Source organism: Bos indicus x Bos taurus, chromosome 5 (genome assembly GCF_003369695.1).
Source record: "Bos indicus x Bos taurus breed Angus x Brahman F1 hybrid chromosome 5, Bos_hybrid_MaternalHap_v2.0, whole genome shotgun sequence".
NCBI lineage: Eukaryota > Metazoa > Chordata > Mammalia > Artiodactyla > Bovidae > Bos > Bos indicus x Bos taurus.
The window spans coordinates 94,453,909-94,476,479 of record NC_040080.1 but is presented as its reverse complement, the minus strand read 5'-3'; the positions used below and the strand labels follow the sequence as shown (position 1 = coordinate 94,476,479).

Genomic DNA, 22,571 nt, shown 5'->3' with positions numbered 1-22,571 from the left:
CAGAAGACGGCGGCGAACCTAAGGCGCCTGCGTAGTGGCGGGAGTTGGGCCCCTTTTGCGCAGGCGTAATGGGCGGGGAAAGGGTCCGGTCTCAGGATTGGTCGCGCAGGCGCAGGGAAGGATCCGTTTTGGCGGGCGGTTGGCGTTGCGCAGAAGGCGGCAGCGGCGGTGGCTTGTGGTCTCACCACAGAAGAACAGGGGAGACGTTAGCGTGAGTGGTCGGTCTCGATCCCGGGTAAGTGGCGGACAGTCTTGCCTACGCATACGAGGTCTTGAACCGACTCCAACTGGTCCCGTTATTGTGTGTAATGAATGGACCGCGGGGTGGGGGATCGTGAAGGGGGAGCGGTGGGTCCACCCAACCAATGGAAGAACAGGGGCGGGATGTTTTATCCCCGTAGGTTCTGTGGAGCTTTGCAGCCGAAGAGTTTGACTGGCGAGTGTATAGGCCAATTGGGTCTGCCTTTAGCTGCCGACTGACCGGTCCTTGGGCCATCGGTATGTAGGAGGAGGGCTTGCTCCTCCTGAGCAGCGGCTCACTGAGCCAATGAGCACGAAGCGCGCGGTAGGTTGGGCTCCTCGGAGAGGCAGCGGTTTGACTCCAGTGGGGGATGCGGGAGTCGAGCGCTTAAATGGATAGACCAAATCTGGAGCCAGTAGGCACACAGCCTATTGAAAGCGCTCGGGCTGACTGCCCAATCAGCGCTCCAGCAGAGGGAGGTCTTAGATTTGGGGATGCGAGGATGAGGAGTCACTGCCTGCGATGTCGCGTGGGGGTGGGTATTTTATCCACAATGGTTTGAACGAAGCCTTTGAGCTTCCAGGCCACACACTTATCTGGTAGGGAAGCTGTAAGTTTGGTACTGAATGCCTGAATTTTGGCTTTTGTTTTCCCACATCGGTACATCCCACAATCCCACATTTTTAGGTTGGGGGGTGGGGACAAGGAATGTTTTTTGACTTTGAGAACTTCTTTACGAAGACTGCCTTGAAATATTAGAAAGTGTAGGATAAATCTCTTTGTACTGTTGCGGAAAGGTACCCAGGAAAAGTCAACATAATAGTAATAATGCATATTTCCACGGACAAAGAGATTTGTAAATCCATAGAAAAAGTTTTGGCAAGCTAACATAACAAAGGGTGTTACCTCCAGGGTTACAGTGGGATGGAGACAGGTTGGATCTCCAGTGTTTAAATCTTTGCAGGGATAATAATTTGTAATTAACGTTAAAATTTAAAGCCAATTGTTTTTGTGTTTTTTAGTTACAAGCAAGTACTTCTCACCTCAAAAAAGTGCTGTTTTTCTGTTAAGAACTAAGGTGACCCTCGATTTTAAAATGCAAATTTTGAAAAGGTGACTCTGAGTACTTGCTAGGCATCATGCTAAATGTTTTACAAGCATTGCCCATGTCTCCAGAGTCTTTTAAGTTCTTCTCTGAGCATCTTTTCTCTGCATCTGTATCTCTCTCTTTAATCCATTACAGATCTCCTAAGCCCTTTCTGCTGTTCCTTTGAGGACATCTGGATTTAGATAAAAAAAACAAGTTGCTTAAGGAGGTTAATGCTTAGGATGTTGGAGATAGGACTCATTCATCACCTGGGTTGGTTTTTTTTTTTTGCCTTTTGATTTTATTTCCTTCAAAGTATTTTATAAGTAGTCCATATCGTGTTGGTAATGGCCATTCTACTCTGTCCAGTATTTTTTAGTAAAATATTTTAATTACATATTGACTGTATCAGAGTCTATACTGCTCTATTATTTACTGATTTATTGTCAAAGAGAAAATCTTTAAATATTGTAATAAATTCAGATCCACATGAAATACTGTTATGAGTAGAGACTTTTCTGATATACAAAAGGAAGATGATTTTAACTGAGCTTATTGTGAACAGAGGAGAGATTTTCCTGTTTGGCACTTGCAAAAGGAAAACCTATTTTGTACTTGCTTGTAAGCTGTTTGTAGGTATTCTAATAATGTAACTACTTCATTTATAACATTTATAAGAACTAAAGTGATAACAGATTAAGGGTGAAAAAAAGTGAAAGCTTTGGTTGTTCAGTCCTGTCTGACTCTTGCAACCCCATAGACTGTAGCCTGCCAGACTTCTCTGTCCATGGAATTGTCCAGGCAAGAATACTGGAGTGGGTAGTTATTCCTTTTTCCAGGGGATCTTCCCGAACCAGGGATCGAACTCGGGTCTCCTGCATTACAGGCAGACTACCGTCTGAGCCACCAGGGAAGCCCCATCTGTCCCTGATTTATTTAGGTTTGAAAGGAATACAGTTTTGATCTACTACAGAGTTTTTCAGTCTCAGCGATATTGACATTTTGAGCTTAATAAATGCATCTCACCTCCCCCACACCTCTTCTTGGGACAGTCAGAATGTCACCAAATGTCCTTTGAGGGAAGAGTGCAAAATCTCCACTTGAAAACCATTAATCTGAAATGACAGATGGTAGAATCAATTATCTTGTCAAAATCTTTTATTTTACCAATTGGAATTTAGAGATAAGATGGGTGAAGTGTTTAGGAAATGTTGATTCTCTCTTCAGATGTAGAGTGATCACTGTTTGATTGGGTAAAAGGAAAGCTACATTAACGTTTTTACCATTTCTTTCCATTTAAACACTGATTGCATCTTGTGTTTGGCTTCCTAAAATAATGGCAAATAAGTTTTTGGAGAGGTAGACTTTGCTTCAGATGCTTCTTACATTCTCATCTGACTTAATCCTCTTTCCTTTAAAGTTTCACTATACAAACATACGCAAAGCATTCTGACATTTTCTCATTTATAGTACTCTATTTCATTTTTTTAAAAACACAGGTTGATTTCTGCTGAACTGATTTTTCAGCTGTTTAGAGACCCATACTTTGGGGGAAAAGAATTACTGACTTGAAGAACAGGTAAACCAAAACATGCCTCCCTAGGTTACTCTCTGAGTAGATTCCTTTCATCTCCAGCCCTGCCTACTTTGGTCTATAAACAAATTAATCAGTTATCCTTAATTTGATGTTTTTTAATGGTATGTTTTTATTTGAAAAATTTCAGGAATTGTACCTAGACTTTTTGGTTTACTGTGATGTGTGAATAAAAGTTGCTTGTTTTATTGTAAGTTCTCTTACACTGTCATAGTTAATAGGTCTGATAAACATTTCTCTCTGGTGGGGAAATTTTGGTGAGTAGTTTTTAATTGAAATCTGAGACTATCATATTGAAAATCCTAAGTTTAGACTTATTTCTTGCTTTTGGAGAACTTGGTTTGATTGTTAACTTGTACACTCTGTTAACAATACAAAATGCTGAGTCTGTGTTACACAAATTTCAGACACTTGTGCTTAGAACTTAGAGGCATATCCTGTTGCATCCAAACATAAAATGATTGTTGCTGCTGCTGCTACTAAGTCGCTTCAGTCGTGTCCGACTCTGTGCGACTCCAGAGATGGCAGCTCACCAGGCTCCCCTGTCCCTGGGGTTCTCCAGGCAAGAACACTGGAGTGTGTTGCCATTTCCTTCTTCAATAAAATGATTGTTATCTAAAAGGAAAATGAAATCCAATAGGTAGAAAGCTTCTCTCAGGTAGGAGGTGAGCAGGATGATAACTGGGGAAAGACAAAGACAGAGCATACCTTTGAATTGACTGGATTTTTATATATCTAGGAAAGTTCTGGTGATTTTCAGAGCCCTTGACAGTATTTCTGGAAAAGAGATAACGGTATCCAGGATACAGAGGTTTCTGAGGAAGACTAGTATTTTTTGCTTTTACCATTTATTTAACCACATAGCATAATTTTTATATCTTATTGAAATAGCTCATATCACATCTCCTGGTAAAGCATTTTTTTCTTGTCCTTTTATTTTGTCTGTTTTTATTTCCAGTCACCTAACATGAAATTGGGCCTAAATGCTCTGGATGTTGACTTTAAAAGCAATAAATTATAGTGCTAGATATCACTTATAACTGACTCAGTGTGGCTGATATTTACACATTGTTATTGATGACCTTAGACTCTGGGCAGTTGTCTTTTTTCTCTGACATAAATTGATTTCCCTTCCCTCCTTGTAGAGGATGGCTTTAACTGATCATTGTACTAATGGGAAGGAGTCCAGGTCATCCTGAGAAGAGTTGGCTTGTGCAGAGTCCAGGACACAGATTTGTTGGATTTCTGTAAGCCACTCGAAGCCACATATTCATTTCTGATGACAACTTTACACTTGTGTTGGCAGAACACCCACAGTGACAACTGTTGCCTATGTTTAGTCTGCCCGGGAGCTCTACCAGCTAGCATGTTTGGGGGAAAACCTACACTGTTCTTGTTAGCAGCTATGTAAATATTAGACCTTTCTGAATTTGTCTTCTCAGATCTGCCATCCTTTTAAGTAAATTGCATCCTCTGATTGCCTCAACTTACCTTTAAAATGAAAGATTAAAGGATTTAGGCATTCTTTGGGTCATTTAAAGCACAGTTCTTTTTGCATCAGTAATTAGTTTTATAAATGTTTGGTTTATTATTTTTAAAATTTTATTTCCCCTGTGTCTTAGTTTCTTGTGGCTGCAATTACCACAAACCTGGTGGCTTCAAACAACAAGAGTTTATTCTTTCACAATTCTGAAGGCCAGAAGTCTGCAATCAAGGTGTTGAGCCGGTTCTGGAGGCCCTAGGGGAGAATCCCTTCCTTGCCTTTCTAGCTCCTGGTGGTTGTCTGTTTTCCTTGCCTCCTCACTTCCTGCTCAGTCTTCACGTTACTTTCTCTATATGTCTCTCTCAGAACTCCTGCCTCTCTTAAAAAGATATGTGTGATGGCATTTAAGGCCCACCTAATAATCTGGGATAAATTTCTCCTTTCACATCTTTAAAGCACATCTTTTGCCATATAAAGTAATAGTCACAACTTTGAGGGATTAGGTCATGTATATCTTTGCGGGGTGGAGGGAGGCATCATTCAGGCTACTGTACCCTGGTTCTTTAATCCCTACCCAAATAAATATTACCTAATTCAAAAAAGAAAAGGTTATTTTTTAAAATGAGGAGCAAGTGGTGGGGAGAGTAGGCAAAGGCACAGGAAACTCAAAGTGAGCAATTTGCCTTCTTTGGTCCTTAGTTTCTTATGGAAGGAATTGGCTAGGTGATAACTTAGAGTTCTCTAGCCCTAAAATTTTTTATGAAGTGACTCCTACATTGTCTTGGGAGTTTATTTTTGAAGTCAATTTTAAATGCAAATCAATAACTCGTTCTTATATTTTGGGCCAATATAGTCCAACTGGTTTTCCCTAGAACTTGAGGGACAGAAAACTGAGTTGTTGACTGGTTGTCAATTTCTCAGGGTATTAACACGTGATAACAAACCTGTACTTGGGTGTGATTTTCTAAAACGAGTGTAATAGACTAGCTGAACCACTTTTCAGTCATTCCAATGAGGCTGAGGACTGTGTAGTCTGGATTTCCTACCCAGTAAGAATAGTTCATCAAACTTAAACACTTAAAGTCAATTTTACCTCAGTTAAGATAAGTTTTTTTTTTTAAAGAGAGGGGAGTAAGCAGAATTTTAAGGGGGAGAAAGAACTGACAGAGTTTTCTACCTGAAACTAGGTCATGGACCTAGATTTAAAATTTTTCACTTGCAGTCTTTTTTTCTTTTGGCTGTGCGGCATGCAGGATCTTAGTCCCTGCAGTGGAAGCTCTTAACCATTGGACCTTCAGGGAAGTTCTGATGTGCAGTCTTACTCTTCAGACTTACGGAGTGCCTGTGGCATCATGTTTCACTGCTAGGAAGCACACCAGAAATCATGGGATTGAGATGGTGTCATTGAAAGGACTGCTTCAAGATCAAGTTTTATAACACACTATTTATTTCTTCCAGGGAGTGGAGGAACCAAATTGAATTCAAGTGTTTCTCTGATTGTAATCTACAATTCTTAGAATAAAACAAGTTCATATCTGAGCCAACGGGCATAATTATGTCGGAATAAAATGCCCTGTACAAAGAGGTCAACCCAACAGGCTAGGAAATCTATCTTTGGTTTCTGAGGCAAATCCTTGAACTCCATGTGCCTTGTTTCGCATCCCTAAATCAGTAAGACTCAACTCACCTCACAGGGAGTTGTGGAGGGTAATATACTGCTAATTTGTTCAGTATTTCACAACAATAAATTATATCTAGTAATCTGATAAACATAGGCAAGCCTCATTTATGCATGTAGTTGGAGACAAGGATAGATAAAACTTACAGATAGTTCAGAAAATTCATTAAAGTTATTTTTAACTACTACTGTTATCAAACATTTTATCTTTTGTTTCCTGTGTACTTTGCAAAGTTTTCTTATTCTTTTTCCATAACAGACATGGGGTAAGTAGGGCAAAGAGTTAACACTAATGTAGATGATGAAGGGATCAATTCATCAAGAGGAAACAATAATTCTAAAATTTACACAACTAATAATCATCAAAATACAAGAAAGAAAACAATAGAACCTTAACACCTTTTAGTTTAAAAAAACAAAACGGAAATAATGTGTGCTCTGGGGTCAGTCGTGTCCGACTCTGCAACCCCATGGACTTAGCCTGCTAGGCTTCTCTGCCCATGGCATTTTCCAGGCAAGAATACTGGAATGGGTTGCCATTCTTACTCCAGGGGATCTTCCCAACCCAGGGATCAAACAGAGTCTCCTGCATTGGCAAGCAGATTCTTTACCACTGTGCCGCCTGAGAAGCCCATTAATAGAACAGGTAGACAGCAAAGCAGTAAAGACTTGAATAGCACTGTCAGTGAGCCTGATACCATAGACATTCATAGGATATTCCACCCAACAGTAGCAGAATATACATTATTTTCAAGTGCATAGCAGTAGTTAACAAGTCAGACCATCTATCATAAATCTCAAAAGGATTTGATTATACAAAGTATGTTTTCTGGCTGTAATGGAATTAGAAATCAGTAACTGTAAGACACCTGGAAAATACCCCAAATAATTGAAACTAAACAATATACTTCTGAGTAACCCATGGATCAAAGACAAGATCACACACAAAATTGGAAAATATTTTGAACTGAATAAAAATGATGACATAACGTGTGGGATATAGCCAAGGCAATGCTTAGAGGTAAATTTATAGTATTAAATGCTTTAATTAAAAAGACAACGTTTGAGATTGACATGGACACACTGCTATGTTTAAAATGGATAAACAAGGTCCTACCATATAGCACAGGGAGTGCTGGTAGATGTTACATGGTGGCCTGGGTGGGAGGGGGTTTGAGGGGAGAATGGACATGTGTAGATGAAGGGCTGAGTCCCTTAGCTGTTTACCTGAAACTATCACAACATTGTTAATCTGCTGTACCCCAATACAAATACAAGGTTTTTTTTAAAAGGTGGAAAGATCTAGAGTCTTTCTATCTTAACTCAGAAAAAGGGATAAGAATGATGATGTTTAAGGGTACAGAGTTGGAGTAAGTAGTAAATAAACTCTAAAGACCTAATGCAGGACTTCCTGGTGACACAGTGGATAAGAATCCACCACTAATGCAGGGGGCGTGAATTCAATCTCTGGTCTGTGAAGGTTCCACGTGATGCACCGCAGCCACTGAGCCCATGCTCTAGAGCCCGCAAGCTGCAACTACTGGAGCAAGTGTACCTGAAGCCCGTGCTCTGCAAAAAGAGAAGTTCGTGCACTGCAGCGAAGAGCAGCCCCTGTTTGCCACAACTCGAGAAAGCCCTCACACAGCAGTGAAGACCCAGTGCAGCCAAAAATAAAATTATTTTTAAAAATAATAAATCAAAAAATACCTAATGCATGGTATCATGAATATGGATAATATTGTACTGTAATTATATAATGTGATAAATATGACTACACTGTCTACTATATTACAATATATAAATGTATCAAAGATATACATGCTGTATACCTTAAAATATTACATGACAAATTCAATTTTTAAAAATCAAGCCCAAAGTAAGCAGAAGAAATAGTGAAAGTAACAGTAAGCAGAAGAAAGGAAATAGTGAAAGTAAAAGCAGTGAATAGTTGATGAAATATAAAACAAAACCTGTAGAGAATAAAATCAGTGAAAAAGTTGGTTTTTTGGGAGAAGATAATGTAGTGAGCAAGTTTGATCAGTGAAAAAAAGACGAATTAGTAACATCAGGAATAAGGGATATCACTACTAATCCTATAGACACTGTAAGAGTTATAAGGGAGAATTATGAACAATTATGCCAGTGCATTTAATGTCTAGGATAAAATGAATGGCTTCCTTGAAAGACTACCAAAGCTCACTTCAGAAGAAACTAAGAACCTCACTATTCCTAAGTGTATTAAGGAAATGGAATTTGTAGTTAAAAGCCTTCCCACAGAGAAAAACTCTTGGTCCAAATGGCTTGACAGGTGAATTTCCCCAACTTCTATGGAAGAAATAACATCAATTCTACGCAAACTCTTCCAGAAGATAGAAGTGTATTTTTAACTTCATCTACTATCAGACATTTAACTTCTCTGCTTTATATATTTAAAAGTGTTTTCTAATTTTTTTATTCCCCCACAGCAGACCTGTGAGATAAGCAGGGCAAAGTGCTAACACCTTAGGTTAAGTGGCCTGTGTAGTTCAACTTTTCAGTGATCTAGTTGGGATAGGACTCCTATCTTATTCCTAGTTCTGATACTGCTACTGTTAACTAGTTGCCCTTTTAGTAGCTTTTTTTTACAGCAGCGTTTGGGATGCGCTAGCCACTGATGAGTGAACCAGGGAGAGACTTGGTGATACTTCAGCTTAGTTCTTAAGTTGAAGACGGGCTTAAACTCAGTGCTCATGCAATATTTGACACTTACTTGGCTCTCAATAAATATATAACCAACTAGAGAATTTTAGAGCAAGGGTCAGTATTACTGTATCATCCTTTTGGCATAGGCTCTGAGTTGGGATGATGGTTGGAAGCTGGACAAAAAGAAACATCTTATTTGGCTTAAGCAATGTGTCAGAATGCTCAGTGGAAGAGCTGGGTGGTCTGAGATTGGCCATCCCTTAAGCCATTTATCTGATGGTGGCCTTTCTTTGCATTTAACTGTCAATATATCTAAAGTGTAGAGCACACTTTTATGATATTGTAGCATAGTAACTCACACTTATATGTCAATAGAGACACTTGGAAAGATGTACAAGGTTCAATAATTTCTGGTGTGGGTTTGTTTCTCCTGTCATCACCCATTATGTGTTTTTTTACAGCTTTTAAATTGCCACAGAGAGAAATTGGTCAGCATCTTAATAGATGGCCAAGGAGCTGCCAAGGATACCGTTGTATGGGATGGGAAAAAGTTCAATACTGGGTTGATTTTATTTATCTAAATTGTAGGCTGTGACTTCAATATAATTCATGTTGCTAATACACCAAGGTAATGGCAGAGCACAAAACTATGCCATATGTTGAAGGAATGCTCTCTTACTCCTGGAAGTTTTACAGTCTGAGATACCTTTCTTATTCCAATTATAAAAACTTATTGTCAGGATGTGTTAATCAGATTTTAGCATACTGATTTAAAGTCTAATACCATCTCAATAGTTACATTAGAGATTTTAGTTTATGGTTATGCAAATTAATTTTTATGACTCTTGAATGTCTTTGCTAAACTAAGACTGTGGTAGAATGTAAATTGTTAGGCATAGTAGAAGCTCTTCCTTCTAATAGAGGATATGTTGAAATGACTTGAAGAAACCATTGTAACTTAAGCTGCTGATAACCAAAATCTGTACAAGCTAGATAAGTTTGAATCTTAAAGTTTACGACTATTTGAGAAATGCTTTATGACTGTAATTTTAATTGGGGATGTGCACTTCAGTTTTCTTTTAACTCCTCCATATTTTGTGAACATGATTTGCCAAAGTGGTATGTAAAAATCTGAGATTCGCAGTCATCTACTCAAATGGTACTCTTATCCATTTTTCTTAAAATTTATGGAGAAATTGCCAGGTTCCTCATGAAAGGTGACAAGCTCTACTAGTTCATGCTTCATCATATTTAATTAGTAGAGAGGAGTGGGTGTGAGGTAACACTTGCCAGAGACTGTGGTGCTTTGAGAAATTCAGTACATTCCAAGGATAGAGGTGTTCAGAGGCACCATCTGGAAGACATTTCCCCTTAGTGGTACCAAATTCTACTTTCTCTTGAATCGAAAAACAATTGAATAGCTAACCTCTTGCCCATGATGGCTTTAGGTGTGCCCTAACTAAATTTAGAGAAAGCAGACACTTGGGAGACGAAGCACAGTAGATTTGAATGTAGGAAAAAAACAAATCCCATGTAAGATTATTTTGTGGGATTGTGATCTGGTAATGAGATATCAAGAATTTGTGTGTTACTGCTAAATATACCAATGAACCAAACATAAAACAGTTGTTCTGAGAACTGCTGTAGTACACATTCATTTATATTTTTTAATGGGGTCAGAGCTTGGAGGACAATACAGTGAAATTTATAGGGTAGCCTTTATCTCCATTTATAATGTATATGTTTTAATCTAAAAGAAGAAAAGACTCTACTCCCTTGCTTGCTGGCACAGGAGGGTTAGATAATCAGCAAATAGGATACTTTGCCCCAGAATAATTCTGTGACTGGTGGATGCAGTGCCTTGGCCTGATTTTTTAAAGGATGGAGAACTGGAGCTCTGCTAGCCAAGGGAGGAGCATTTCCTCTTTCCACACTCCTCTCTATTAATAAAGTTTGTGTTGCCTATATGTGGCTTGTTAATGATAGGGGTGTTAACGACCACAGTTAATCTTCCTCCTCAACTCTTTCCTAATCCAGTCTCTTAAATAGACATTTAAAAAGCTTTTAACTCCTCTTGAATTGGGTGCTCATGGGCTTTTGGTGGATGTGGAGTGATAGTTATCAGCCCATTTAACAAAACCTGAGAGAGCCAGGACAGCTGTAATGTGCATCTCTATGCTGTGTTTTTGTTAAGATGCCACATGGCTAATACTTTGGAAATCATAAATCTAGTGGAAGAAAACATCTTTATAGAGGGTATTTTAGTTTTATGCTGTATGTGTGGCAAACCTAAAACCATTGGTACTTCTAGATCTATGAAGAGCAAAGAATACAGACCAGATTAAAACGGTTCTGTAAATTTGGTTTCTTTTCATCTTTTTATTTGCTACAGTGGGCTATAAAGAGGACGCCTTGAAGACAACGCTGTAGCTGACAGTTTAATCTTCACATAAGCCAACAGCTTTCCCCAAGGGCCTTAGGGGAGACTTGGGAGTTTCTCAAGCCTGGACCAACGGAAGTCTCCTGTCAGTGGCATATTTAATTAATACATGTGAGAGGGACCTTTGCATATGCCCTTGCCCTTTTCTGCTCTTTAGAATGACTTTTTTTATAGAAGATTTGCGTTCTTAGTGTGCTTATAAAATTTATATTAAAATTCTATAAAAGAGCTCATTGATTAATGCATTTTGACACTTGGTTTGACTACCCACAATAGTTCAGCGGGTAGTTCAGTGAGGCAACTTAGCAGTTGCTTTTGTTACTTTTTAAACAATACAAAGAAAGCTTAGAGAAAGACTTAGGATTATTATATATAGGCATGTGTGTGTATTTTGGCTGCCCTGGGTCTTCACTGCTACGCACAGGCTTTCTCTGGTTGTGGTCAGTGGGGGCTTCTCTTCATCGTGGTGCGTGGCCTTCTCATTGCGGTGGTTTCTCTTGTGGAGGAGCACAGACTCCAGGTGTACAGGCTCAGTAGTTGTTACTTGTGGCTTCTGGGCTTCAAAGTGTGGGTTCAGTAGCGGTGAGTGCCTGGGCGTAGTTGCCCTGCGCATGTGGAATCGTCCTGGACCAGTGATCGAACCTGTGTCCCCTACATTAGCAGGTGGATGGATTCTTAACCACTGCACCACCAGGGAAGTCCTAGTTTATATATATATATATATATATATATACACACACACACACACACACACGCACACTGTGTATACATAAGTATATACAGTGTGTGTGTGTGTGTGTGTGTGTGTGTGTGTGTGTGTGTATGTATATGCTTTTGCTTGTAAGTCGTCATGAAAATGCAAAAGCCACCAGGACAACTGACATTGATAAGCAGTGAATGGAGGGATTGGGCAGAGTACAGAAACCAACGGTCTCATGTGAGTGGTTCTCTGCTTCCAGTATTGATCTCTTAATGCAAACAGTTAATCATGACATCTGTTGTTCTTCTGGGTTGCCCCAGCTTTCTGTGATGCCCTCTCTAATTTCTGGGGACTGGCAGTTTTTACCTTTTTTTTTACTCTTTTACCCTTACAATGTGTGGGATTTTTGGGTCCCTCTCTGCTTCACCTCCTCACCTCTTCCCATTTTCTCTTTTTTTTTTTTTCTGGAAGATTTCATCTGTTAAAGAAGTTCCCTGTCATCGACTTGGAATGTACGTTCTGACTGCCTGACCGCAAAGGTCTTTGATGTTTGTCCAAGGCTGAATTCTCACCAGATTCCCTGGCTTAGGTGTTTTCCCCCAGCACACAGGGGCTTGCCTGTAAGATGAATTTGCCTTGTATCATTGATATGAAGGGTTGGTGGGGCCTGCTCTTTCTCGTGATCGGATGGGCACTTAAATTGCTGGACTCTGTCTGTAGTTGTTGATGCCTTTACCAGAGAGTTCCTGTGTGTGTTCAAGAAAAGGCTGAGATATGTTATGTCTGAAAGACGGGACTTGAGAAGCTCACCGCTTCCCATGGAGATTTCCATACGGATAATAAGGTTGTGCTCAAGAGGCTCGGCCTCTCTTCCTCCGGCATGGTATCAGGATTCTACCTTAATCTCTCCATCATCCTGCCAGCCATGTCTCATTTCTCACACTGGAGCACTCCCTGCTCCCAAGCTCAGCGTGAACCACCAGTCTAGATGCTTTATCTGGTCCAGGCTCTAGCCCTTAAATTGTCCGTCTGGCTTTGTGTTTCATTTGACCCTAATACACTGGGTCGCACTGTCTAAAAGAGAATTATGTCCCCTCCGATGTCTGAGTGCATTTCTCATTTCTTACTGCTGCTCCTGAGCAGATCTGTAACTTCAAGGTTAAGATAAGACACATTCCATCAGAACTATGTCGTCATCCTTGCCAGCTTCTGATCTGTGACTGTCCAGGAGATTTACAAGACAGTTGCATGCCATTCTTTACAGAATATTATGGTTGGACTCTGACTCCTGGCATCAGGCCCAATTTGATTTGTCAGCTGTTGCAAAACCCATTTCCCAAAGAGAAAGGGATCTTAGCCATGTGCATTTTAGCCAGTTCTTAAGAGTGGGAAAGGGGGAATTGATTTGGTTCTTTATTTCTTGATGTTTTAAGGAGAAAGATGGGACACCAGAATGTTTTTGTCCGTTTCCTCATTGGATTCCCTTGTTTTCCCTGAAAGGTTTCACTAAAATCTTACTATTGCTGTCATTCTTTCCTGTCCCTTATCCCTTCACAGAACTGCTATTTTTTCATTCTGCCGTCTCCAATGTTTTCCTGAGTTTTAAGGACTAAGAATTTTGCCCTTGAGAGAAAAGGTTACCTGCCTTTTCTCTGAAAGTTTATTGGTTTACCAGCAGCAGGTTAACAAAGACAATGTTCCTCCTTTCTTGCTCTCTAACATGTTGAACTGCAGGAGTTACTCCATGTAATATGGCTTAATGGCTTAGGAATTTGGAAGGTCACGTATTTCCTGCTGCTGTTGTATTAGGCCCTGTAATATTTTATAAACGCTTCTCTTGGGGGACTTAACAGCCTTTGGTTTCAACATAAACTCACCCTTTCCCTTGGAGGTAGGCAGTGGGGATTTATTTGGCCCCCTTTAGTGATTCTGGGGTTAGACCTAAAATTTATTTACTCAGGATCACACATGGGAAGTTAATCACAGAATCACAACTCTGATATAATTCCTTTGGCATTGTTTTCATATCCCTTAACTATGAAAAGTTTTAAAAACTTAGAGAGTTGAGAAAGGCAGATTTTACTAAGATTTCCTGATGAGTCTATTCAAAGTTAAAGAAATTCTTATAGTTGAAAACTGCCCATTGTGCTCTCATACCCTACAGTTTCTTATTTGATAGGCAGAATAATCACCATTCTTTTTTTTTTTTCCCCCTCAGTTGGGTTCTTTGCTTTTGATTGTCCCTTATTCATACTCTCTTGTGGCAGCAGCCTTTGTCTCTAAAAGACTCATCTGTAAAGAGAGCAGAGTTGTGGAGCTCTCTAAAATGTTCTTTAAGGCCAGCAGAAAGGAATATTCACAGGACTGCAAGTCTCTTAAGTCTCTTTTCTTTATCTCAGTCCTCCTTTTCTCAAGTATTAGGAATTTTTAATACACGGGGTTTTTATTATTATATTGTATAATTAATGTTCCAAGTGGGTAATTATTTTAAAATGTGTTTTATAATACTACAAAAACAACTAATGAGAAGTGGTTTTCAATTAACAGTAATGGTTGTGACTGGACTGTTCCTTTCCCTTCTGTTTTTTAAAACTACTGGAGAATTAAATTGTTTTCTGTCTATAATTTCAGTTGAAATTCGGTAGTGCTTCAAGTCTCTAGATTCTGTTTCTGAATCTAGCAATCCCCCAAGAAGGAAAGTTGTATAGTATCTTTGAAATACTTCTCCCTTTCCTGTTACTCCCTGCACCTCCCCCGCCTCCCAGTTTTAATTAACTGTTCAGTGACAGATGGTAGAAAAGGCCTCGCCTAAAGTGTTCCTGGCGGGCTGGATTAGGGGGTCGTAGTTTGTCCTGATCTTGTTGTAGAAGGATCTAGCCTTTCCCCGCCCCCACTTCCAGTTGAGCGATAATCCTGTTAGATCTTAAAATGCTATTGATTAAATTCCCAGTGCTCTTAGAGAAATAAGCACAAGTTCTGGATTTAAAAACCCAAGAGCCAATTCCCTGGAGCTCTGAATGCCTTAGACTTGAGGCCAAGGGAGGTACCTTCCAACTTCTCCACCCTGCCTTCACTGAAAAGGAAAGTTAAGCCTTTTAACTTTTCCGTTTGCTTCTCTCCCCCCTTAGTCTAGTAAGGCTGCCAGTTGCCATGGCAACGGACTGGGACAGCTGCGCAGTGGCGCCTAGGCAGCTGGGTGGGGGCGGGGGAGCTGCCAGCCCGCCAAGCCCCAGACCTGGGAGGGGAGGCCCCTCCTGTTAGCCCAGAGGGAAAGAAAGAACTGGGGCGATCCGGTAGGTAAAGGAGGGAACCCCCATTCATCTTCTACCTTTGGGGCTCCTCTTCTGCATGAAGGTATAAAGGGAGATTGTCCTCTTTCCTCCCTGAAACTGAAGAACACATATGTAAATCCTTGTTTTTCCTCGTGAGGCAGGGGAGGCCATAGTCACAATGCTTAACTGCATGCATGTAACCCGGGGCTGGTTTTAACCCTGGCGCTCTGACCTAAACTGCTCAGCTCCCGGAAATTCCAAGGTGAGTGGGGGTGGGGTGGGGTATTCTCCCTGGAATATGACATTTCCTGTCTCTGGTGAGGTTGGAGGCTGCTTTTATTTTAAATAAATCAGATTTTTTTTCCTTGAAGCTAAAGGACTTTCGTCTGAATTCGTGGAAAAATTATTTTGAAACTCCTTACCTTACATTCCCCCCACTCCCACTCCCTCATCCAAACGAAGTATTTTGATAAAAAGAGTTTTTTGGGTGGGCACACCTATTGCTAGTAAGTTCTGGAGGTATGATTTACAACTATATATCCTTGGAATTCCCTAAATTTTGCTAGTTTGCAGTAAATTGATTAATGCAACTTTTTATGGTACTCAAAGACAAAATTCTGAGATTAGTAGTGACCTTTCCTATTCCTGGGGTGGTCATCTGATCAGAAAGAAAATGTTTTTAGAATGCTGAAAAAAAAGCTTTAAGGTTTACAGCAAAATAAAATGGAGTTCACCTAAGAAAACAATCCCTGCTACTCTATAATCCAGACTCTAGGCACCATTTAACAAGGTTATGGAAGAATTCTTAAAAATGATTGTGGTGACAACAAGGAGAGAATTTTAAAACACTAGAGTCTCTGCTGTATACCCCCTGGTTGTGCATATTTCTGAGCTTAACTCAATTTCCATTTGTGTTGCCTTGCTTCAGCTTTCCTTGGGCCTATGAATGGTTCTTCTGTGTTTGGAGGCTTCATGTTGCTGTGAGTCTGGGACCAGACCTCTGTTTTCCTCCTCCTCTTCCTTTGGCCCAAAGTCAGCTCCAGTTAAGAGGAGAGGTACCTCCTTAATATTTGGATTAGTTGAGCCTTAAGAATTACTGAACAGCCCAATGACTAGTTTTGATTTTTAGGACAAAAAAATATTTTTCTCCTCCCTGCCTCCCTCCTATCCCCAAATGAAAGATGAGGCTTAATATATTTGAGGTGTCAGCCTTGCTTTTGTGAGCTGATGGATGCTCTGAAGGGACAAGCTCAATTTGTTGAAGGGAAATGTACCGAGTCACTGAAAATGTGGTGAAACATGCCAGAGCAGGCCTTTTTTGTCCTGCTAAGAGACTGCTCAGAATGCTCAGAGCAGGGGAAAGTTAGATTTTGGTGGCTTTTCTTTTTTTTTTTCTCTCATTTTTATAGAAAATCTTAAATAGAAGGTTTTCCATATTTCTCTTCCAGTTTATGACTTGTAGACAGTTGTAGAGGTACCAGGAGTAAAATACCACACACTACTTGTTTTATGGAATCTGAAATTAGAGTTAGATAATTGTGGCCATCTAATAATTTTGATCTTGTGAGCCAAAGAGAAAGTTGTAATTAAGAAAGTGGGGATCTGCCCATTTTTGGTTACATTCTTAGGACTCATCTGTAGAATGTTTCAAAACCCAAGAGAAAGGTACAGGGCAGCTTTGTGTACACCCGCTGCATCCCATCAAGAAGAGACTGAACATTTTAACTGCCCACATGGATTCTGACCATTTTTGTCCTTTCCATTTGCAGGAACCCGGTGGCCTTAGTCCTTCAGGTGAATCAGCGTGAGACATGGGAAAGAAAACCAAGCGGACAGCTGACAGTTCTTCTTCAGAAGATGAGGAGGAGTATGTTGTGGAGAAGGTGCTAGACAGGCGTGTGGTTAAGGGGCAAGTGGAATATCTACTGAAGTGGAAAGGCTTTTCCGAGTAAGTACTTTCTGTCATGCTTTGGGACTCAGGCAGGTAGACAGCTTTGGTTCATTTCCCTGTGAGCCATCACCATCTTTGTCTTGTTCTTTCCTCGCCTGTACTCCTTTCTAAGAGTTGCAAGACACTGCAGTAAACTAAGCAAAGTCTCCGCTTCTTGGAGCTGATGTTCTAATGAGACTGCTTTTGAGAGGCAGTGTAATGAACTGGTTAGAAGCGTAGATTAGGGGCCAGATTGCCTGGGTCCAGATTCTTGCTCCCACCACTTACAGTATGAGCTGGGTGACCTTGGTGACGTTCCTTAATCTTCTTTCCTCCTCAATAAAATAGGGATAAGAAATAGTATATATCGTAGAGATGTTGGGGAAATGTATAGAGTCAGACACATAAGGTCAGTTTAAGTGTAAGCTGTTATTCTTTTGGATGTAACCAAACTAAAATACATACATTTAAGTAGAAGTTGTAGTTGATCCCATAGCTCTCCATAATGACCCTTGGCCCTCACAAGTGTCCTAGGATGAAACACTCATCTTCATTATTTTTTTTAACACTCATCCTAATAAGAGACTTAAATCTGAGACCCAATATTTATTTTTAAAAATTTAAATTATATATATATAAAACTGACGCAAAAGAAATTGAGTGAACACTCAAATACATTCCACCTCTTTTCTACAATAACACTTTTTAATATAATCTTTATTCCTCAATCTGTCTTTTTTACTATTATTTATTTTAAAGACCTTAAAACCCCTCTTTCACGTCAGTGAGCTTTAAGAATGATACTGAAGTGTTGAGTATTCAGAGTTAGGCAGTAACTGACTTTAAGTGCTGAAGTAAATATACACATACTGAAGCATAGAAGAGGTAGCTTGAAAAGTGAATTACATGAAGCTGTGTAATCATTAGGCATTTTGCCTTAATTTCTCATTAATTCTCTTCCCAGGATGCCTGATAACAAAGAATGGATTTCTCTGAACAGCAGTGAGCTGATAGGAACTGGTTTAGGCTCCTAGGAGTGTTCAATAGAAATGGAATGCAAGCCAGATGTAATTTTAAATTTTATGGTGGCTACATTAAGGAAAAGTGGAATTAATTTTAATAATATATTTTATTAGACACTCCCATCAAAATGCTATTTCCAAATTAATACAAAAATTATTAATGAAATTTTATATTTTCATGCTAAGAATTTAAAATCTGTTATATATTTTTCATTCTACAGCACATCTCAGTTCATACTAGCCACATTTCAAATGTTCATTTACCATATGTGGCTAGTAGTTACCATATTGAACATCACAACTTTAAAGTGTGAGACTTTAATAAAAAATTGAATGCTTTGTCAGTACCTTGGGACAAAGGTGTGATCAGGAGCCTTTGGAATATAGTCAAGGTTATTATGGGAATCAAGTTTCTCATCTGGAGCGTTGTTGGGGTTTTAGGCGGGACGGCTCATGCACTGCAGGATGCTTAGCATTTGTAGCACAGACAGAACTAAATGTGGGTCGCACGGCAGTCAGAATATGCCCTCCATATTTCTAAAGAAGTGTGGTATCATGGCATCCTCTAGAGTTGAGCATACAGATTTGAGAGGCCTAGAGCATCATGAGCTAGGAATTAAAATACACCTTCATGAAGGGGGCTTCCCTGGTAGTCCATGGGTTGAGAATCTGCCTTGCGATGGAGGGGACACTGGTGTGATCCCTGGTCCAGGAAGATCCCACATGCTTCAGAGCAGCTAAGCCCTGTGTACCACAACTGAGCCAGCGCTCTAGAGCCTGTGCTCTGCAACAGGAGGAGCCAACGCAATGAGAAGCCTGTACACCGCAATGAAGAGTAGCCCCTGCTTGCTGCAAGTAGAGAAAGCTTGAGTGTAACAGTGAAGATCACCACAGCCAAAAAATAAATGTTTAAAAAACAAAAATACACCTGAAGACTTTAAGGGTGTTTATTTGGCCCATTGAATCATCACTGGAAATTGTTGGGTGTTTTGAAGAATTTGAAGACTGTGTAGTTGAGCTATTGGTACCTTACATAGATAAAAGAGGTAAAGAAAAGATTTAGGGTAGATGGATTAACATTTGTCCTGAGTTTTTCAAAAGTATCTAGAGTTTCATTAAAGACTGAGACAGATTGTGCCCCTTCAACATTGTCCACAACTAAGTACCTGCTGTTTGCTAGGCAGTGGTTATATCCTACCTCATGTGTTCTCTATAATTCTCGTAACAGCCTTTAGAGGTATTTTCAGTTTACAGACGAGGAAATTAATTGTTTACCAGAGATAACATACCTGATACATGCTAAAACAAGGATCCAGCATCACATTTCTTCGGTGCTAAAATCCAGATTCTTTGTAAGTTATACCATGTTGTCTTTTGGGAAAACTGATTGTTGTAGAAATAATACTAACCTGGTGGGGAAGGGATAATCCCGTTAGAAGATTGGCTTTCCTTGGAGGCAACAGAGATTCTTCTCCTACCTCCGCATCTTCGCTTGCGTACTGTACTACAGTGTTGGCATGCCTCTTGGATTTGGTGCCTTAACTCTCCTGGGATAGTAAACTATATATATCTGTGAATTTGGGAGAAGTTATTGTACGAGGATTTTTTTTTTTTTTTTTTTTTGGCTGAAAGAAGAGCTGTGAGGGAGAGGCTTTCCAGTTTTAGCTCAAATGATTTAGAAATAAACTTTGTTTCATTCTTAAGCTCTTTTTGCAGAAAGCTGAAGTCTAGAGTAAATATCTCAGATTTTTCCATCATTATTAAGTTACAGCATGTGTTCAAACCATTCTTATTTAAAGATACTACATTGTTTTTGTTTTTAATAAAGTATCTAAAATAAATTGTGCATAAATGTAAAAAATATTTCCTAAGTCAGTGAAGGGATTATAGAAACTGTGTCTGTGATATATGTACAGATATATCTTGATGTAGCTAGTTCTTAATGAAAGAACCTCTGCCACTGGCTAGGAGTGAAGAGGATGCCTGGTCTAGTTTTTCCCAAAGAAGATAAATGTCTTGCTTTCATTACATAACCTGCTATTGGTATTGGTGTTTTGCACTTCTAAAATCCATGCTGGGAATACAGAGAACAAGTTTGTGAATGCAAACTTATTTTCCTCATAGAAGGACTCCCCTTGATCCAAGTTTAATTAGACACAGTTATTTAACTTGAATTATTTTTGCTTATTAATATAGAGATGCGTTTTGATTACCTAGTGACAGTAGACTTGAATCCAGAGCAATGAATGAATGCACTCCAAATCCCAGTTTTGAGTCTTTTCCTTTTTATGGTTTGCTTATATTCTAATGATTTAACCCCTTACTGCCTTTTTTTTTCTAATTAACTACTTAAGCCTTCCAACAATTTGTTGGCATTTCTTGGAAATATAAGTAACATAATTAAGACATAATTAATTGTCCTCTCTTCAGGATTTACATAGATGATGTATGAAATCACATTTGCCACTTAGAAAGCAGAACTTATATTTGAATGTTTAACAGGTTTATTGATATACAGTTTACATACCATAAAATTCATTTATTGAAAGTATACAATTCAGTGATTTCTGGTAAATTTTTAGAGTTGTGCAACCATCAGCATAGTCCAGTTTTAGAACATTTCCGTAACCTCCCCAAATTCCCTTGAACATTTTTGTATTTAATTGCAAGCTCCAGCCACAAGGAACTACTGATCAGCTTTCTGTTTTTAAATGTCTTTCCTAGACATTTCATATAAATGGAATCAGACAGTGTATGGTGTTTTGCATCTGTTTAGTTTTAACTTAGCACAGTCTTGACGTTCTTCCATGTTGTAGCATATATTAGTATTATGTTCCTTTTTTGTTGCTGAATAGTATTTCATTGTATGGATATACCATGTTATGTTTATCTGTTCGCCTGTTGGTAGGTATTTGAATTGTTTTCTGTCTTTGACTACTAAAATGCTGCTATAATTGTGTGCAAGTTTTTGTGTGTGTGTGTGTCGATATATTAGATAGATTTCTAGAATCAAATTTATTATCTCCTTTAAGCATAGGGATTCTATTCCCTTTTTGCCTACTTGTCTTCTGTGAAGTAAAGTATTGGATTCCCTCTTACCCCAAAACTTCTTCATTTCTTTCCTTTTTTCTCCATTCTTGCCCAGGGAGCACAATACTTGGGAACCTGAGAAAAACTTGGATTGCCCTGAGCTAATTTCTGAGTTTATGAAAAAGTATAAGAAGATGAAGGAGGGTGAAAATAACAAACCCAGGGAGAAATCAGAAAGTAACAAGAGGAAATCCAATTTCTCAAACAGTGCTGATGATATCAAATCCAAAAAAAAGAGAGAGGTAAGCTTTATTTCTCCTGTCCTCCCCCCCTCCATCCCCCACTCTTCTTCCCGTGCTTCCTCCTCGCTCCACCCAAAAAAAGGGGGCACTGTTTTGGTTGGTTTTATTCTGAGGATGGCCTGTAAGGTAGATTGTTGAACACGAGAGTTCACTGGGGAGGGTTGTTGATCCACTACAGCGCCCCCTCCTGGCTGAGTAAGAAATGTAATATGTGTCCACTGAATTGTGCTAAGGTGGCAAAATTAAATCCCTGTAAAACATTCAGCCACTCTGTGCCTTTTTTGTGAATAGGTGGCTGAGTTGTCTTACAGAGAGTCTTTAGTGAATTTTTTAGGGATAGAAAGAAGCTTTAAAATATCTACCACTTCATTTTTTTCTTTTATTCCAAAGATAGCACTTAACTTTAACCCTTTATAGTCTTTCTTTTTTAACTAAGGTGAAATCACATAACATACAACTAACCATTTTATTTTATTTTTAAATTATTTATTTATGGCCACACCAACACATGTGGGATCTTAATTCCCTGACCAGAATCAAACCCACGCCCCCTGCATTGGGAGTGCATAGTCTTAACCACTGGACCGTCAGGAAAGTCCCCAATTAACCATTTTAAAGTGAACAGTTTAGTGGCATGTATAGTCTCTCTTGATCCTATTGTATTTTTACATGTTTCAAATTAATTTTCATCTTCCTTTGGAATCTTTTTATTCAGTTTTGAAAATGTGTTTATGAAATTTTGGTTTGATTCAGTTTTTTTAATCCTGATATTTAGCTGTTAAGTAGCCATAACCACTGTTCCTGTCTTTTTTTTCTCATCTATATCTTTTCCATCTGTGCTTCCATTCCTTTCATTAATTTCAAGGTTGTGAAGTCTTTTGTGGTGAAGGATATATCATACCCTTAAAGTTTAATACAATAGAAGTGTAAGTCTGCTTCTGAATCTTCTAGCATCCCTGCCATAAGCATCCATATTTATCTTCATTCTCCTTGGATACCCGTCTTGGTAGAGCATTAGTTCCCAGCCCTGGCTGCATATTAGACTCATGGCAGGGGGGCAGCCGGGTGTTTCAAAAGCCTCCGGTGCCCAAGATGCACTCTAGACCAATA

At 39.3% G+C, this 22,571-nt stretch overlaps 1 protein-coding gene across 4 annotated transcripts in view; it reads left to right on the top strand.

Moving 5' to 3' along the window:
• The first annotated feature begins 103 nt into the window (after positions 1–103).
• Positions 104–22,571, top strand: part of CBX5 (chromobox 5) — a 34,433-nt gene continuing 11,965 nt past the window's right edge. The window contains exons 1-4 of one of the 4 annotated variants that reach the window (XM_027543088.1): positions 104–235; positions 402–498; positions 16,947–17,125; positions 21,275–21,461. In XM_027543088.1, the coding sequence (XP_027398889.1) occupies positions 16,989–17,125; positions 21,275–21,461 (324 nt within the window). In that variant the 5' untranslated portion in view covers positions 104–235; positions 402–498; positions 16,947–16,988. Of the gene's footprint in view, positions 236–401; positions 499–15,097; positions 15,199–15,259; positions 15,440–16,946; positions 17,126–21,274; positions 21,462–22,571 lie in introns of those variants that run through there. The other 3 variants (XM_027543085.1, XM_027543087.1, XM_027543089.1) reach the window with 3 other exon arrangements.